The sequence below is a fragment of the Nylanderia fulva genome, unplaced genomic scaffold, assembly GCF_048542155.1.
Source record: "Nylanderia fulva isolate GAGA-0341 unplaced genomic scaffold, ASM4854215v1 Scaffold119, whole genome shotgun sequence".
In the NCBI taxonomy this organism is placed as follows: Eukaryota; Metazoa; Arthropoda; class Insecta; order Hymenoptera; family Formicidae; genus Nylanderia; species Nylanderia fulva.
In genome coordinates, this window is record NW_028189398.1 from 1 (window position 1) to 3,336 (window position 3,336).

Below are 3,336 nucleotides of genomic sequence, written 5' to 3' on the forward strand. Positions count from 1 at the left end.
TTGATTCTTCGCTTGCGATCCGCGGGTTTCGGCGTAACGCTTATATTTCATCGCGTTTGCGTCTTTTCGCGATAAGCGCTTCGCGAGAGCGTGAGAACGTTTCTCAAATGATTGTATAATAGCTGACTTACTAATTTATTATTAAAACTATATTAATATAATATAATATAATATAGTTATAGTCATTCGGATTATAACAATATTATAAAATAAAGTAATAAAGTATGCGTAATTATAACATCGAGAGTGCTGTGCAAAGTGCCAAGCAATTATCAAATTCTAATGATCAATTCACGATTGAATACCACAGGATTCTTTTGAGAAAACAAGAGATGAATGATAGCATGAGAAAAAACGCCGGAAGCAATCGAGAATCGACGATCATATAAAGTAAGCAGTTTATAATTTTAATTTATAGTCTTTATTTAGTTTCGTGATAATGATTTAATTTACATTATATGTGTAATATATAATGCGTAAAATATGGATCTTATTTTGAGAAAAATATTTAAAATATTTCATAGAATATTTTATAACTAATTATTACATATATATTGTAAAAATTTTTTCCAATTTTTAATTTCTGACAGAAACAAAACAGCTTTAAATTTTCGGAAAACATCTCTATCGTTCTTCTTTTTTTTTTATCTCGACATAATGTCTTATTGTTAATGTAGATCGACAATGGTACTTTAATAAAGTTTTACGCGGAAGAGTAGAAATAATAGAATTTGCATCAAGAGAAAAGATTTTTAACCAAATAAATATATATTTTTTTAACTTTTTTTAGAAGAAATTGTTGGTTTTATTTAAGCAAAAATTTCTACCTTTATATAAGTAAATATATGGCTGCATTGAGAATATTATTTTATATCTTTACATTTTGTAAGTTTAAATAATTTTCGTTAAATATTGAATATACTATTTGTTAATTAAAATCATATTATTTTTTTAAGTAAAAAATCTTAATGTAAAAATTGTTTTTCAAATAAAAAGGACATTTTAGTAAATATAAAATTAAATTGAAAAATATTTAGTTAAAATTCTCGTACATTCTTTACAATATACTTATTATATGCATATACTATACATGCTATATTCATAATTTAGTATCAATTTTTATTAATTTTTTTACTGCCAGAAAATTTCTGGCCTACTTTCTAATTTAAATTATTTGCAAAACATACAATAAAAAGAAAACGAGAATAATACTTAAAAAAAAAAGAAAATTAAATCTTCAGCGCGCTAATTTTTAAAAGGAACAAAAATAAGCGATTAGGAATAAAGATTTAGGAACAGTTGCATGCAAAACTCTTTATTTAAATACCAGCGTCATTTAATACTAATAATGTTGTTAAATTAACAAGAAATTTATTTTATAAAGTTGAATTCAGGGCATTTTCACTGCCAAAAGTTGTATTACGGAAGATTGAAAAATTGCAAATAAAGTTAAAAAACTGTTGACAAAGTGAAAAATAATATTTTAACAGTAAATATATTGTTAGCTACTCATTTATATTAGTTATCACTGGATTTACTACACGTAAAGTGTAAATATGCAAGTATTCCGGATTTAGAGCACTTTTGTCAACGATTGTACCTCAGATACATTCTTAACGTCACACGGCGCGAGGGCTCTCGCTGGCGAGAGATATGACGTCACGCGGGACGGGGATTAGTGTGTCCAGAGGTGGCAGATTCTGAATGTAACAGACTCTACATACTTTTAACTAGTAGAGGGAAAAGGAGAGAATGGATTGATAGCGGCCGAACAATAGATAAGATTCTTAAAACTTGCGACTGGTTACCAATCCATCCCCTACCAACTCCTCTATACTGGCTATAAATTAAGTTGTTACGTTCAGAATCTCTAGTTCGTTGCCATCCTTAGACAAGTTCCTCAGACGTTCTATTAAGCGTTCTTTTGCGTTATTGTATATTAAGTTTTCTTCCAAAATACAAATGTGTAATTACGGTTGTTTCAGCACAATCATCAAAGACTGGCTTATTTACATATCAAAAAAAAATCTAGCAGCATAAGTGACAGCTAACTAAATTTATCTTTGTCGATCTTTGCCAAAAGAGAGAAGGAGAAGAAGAAAACATCCAAAATCTGTACAACCTGTGATCATAACGTCTGTGAAATAAATAAAGTTAAGATGGGCACTAAAAATTGCGATGTTCTGGGGCCCACGTTTTGGCAGGAAGTCACCCAAAAAATATTATCTGAGATGCCTTTACTAGCACTTCGCGAGGAGATGAAACATTATTCATGGCGGGTTGATCTAATGGAGTCAATACTGAAGACTCATGTAACGATATTAGCATTTCCGGTAAGTTTTTATATTGTATTAAGGATCAGTTTTTAAATTAATCGATCACACAAACTAGCCGAAATTATTGCTTATTAATTAGAAGTTACAACGTTTCGACCATATATGGTTGCGTGGTCCTTTTCAAGTATAAAAATTCTTTGATGAAACAATCTTAATAACTCTGAAATCAACTCAACAAAAATTCGAGTTAACAAATTCAATAGCATATATAAAGTCACAGTTATAAAAAGAGAGAACGTCCTGTCAGTATGAACTTCGTCAAAAACTCCATTATTATTCAATTTTAATAAATTTTTTAATTTTCAGAACATCACACAGGAATCCGTCCGGATTAAAGGATTTTTAAATATGAGACAAGTGGAAAAAATACGCAACGAACGTTGGTGCAACCGACAAGAAATGAAAGAAATGTGGGGCGAAGTCAAAGATTACGACGAAAAAGATGACTGGAACGGTATATACGATCACTGGTGGGACGACATCTTCTGCCTCCGGAGATTGTTCGGAGATGAACAATATCCTCCCGAGCCAGTCAAAGAGCCATTATGGGTCTAGTAAGTATTCCTTTTTAATTAAATAATTAAAATATCGTAATAAATTGATAATAATTTTTTTCTGTTGTGCAGGAGTTCAGTGTACCGGCAGCACCTCCTCCTTCACCATCGCTGCGGAGCCCTGCAGCTCCAGTCGTCCGGTCGTCGCCACCCCGCAGCCGCCACCACATCTACCGTGCATATTTAACCATTTTAATCATTTTTTATATTTTTTAATCATTTTAATACTTTTCCTTAACATTATATTTTTTTAAAATATTTTATATATTTATTCTTTTAAATTTTTTATATTATTTAACACATTACACACACACACACTCACAATTGTATATATATTACACATAATGAAAAAATAATACAAAATCACCTAATCTATAACAATGTTCAAGCTCGTATGTAAACATAATGATAACTTACTAAATATTACGAGGCCATGTAAAACGAGC

At 30.3% G+C, this 3,336-nt stretch overlaps 1 protein-coding gene across 1 annotated transcript; it reads left to right on the forward strand.

Moving 5' to 3' along the window:
• The first annotated feature begins 1,782 nt into the window (after positions 1-1,782).
• Positions 1,783-3,078, forward strand: LOC114940008 (uncharacterized). Its single transcript, XM_029314486.2, has 3 exons — positions 1,783-2,333; positions 2,643-2,890; positions 2,963-3,078. Coding segments are annotated over exons 1-3 (423 nt in total). The 5' UTR covers positions 1,783-2,159; the 3' UTR covers positions 2,964-3,078.
• Positions 3,079-3,336: the final 258 nt, after the last annotated feature.

Coding starts and splice junctions, on each gene's coding strand:
- LOC114940008 (XM_029314486.2), top strand. CDS start 2,160: ATGGGCACTAAAAATTGCGATGTTCTGGGGCCCACGTTTTGGCAGGAA. Junction 2,334..2,642: donor TAACGATATTAGCATTTCCG/GTAAGTTTTTAT, acceptor TTTAATTTTCAG/AACATCACACAGGAATCCGT.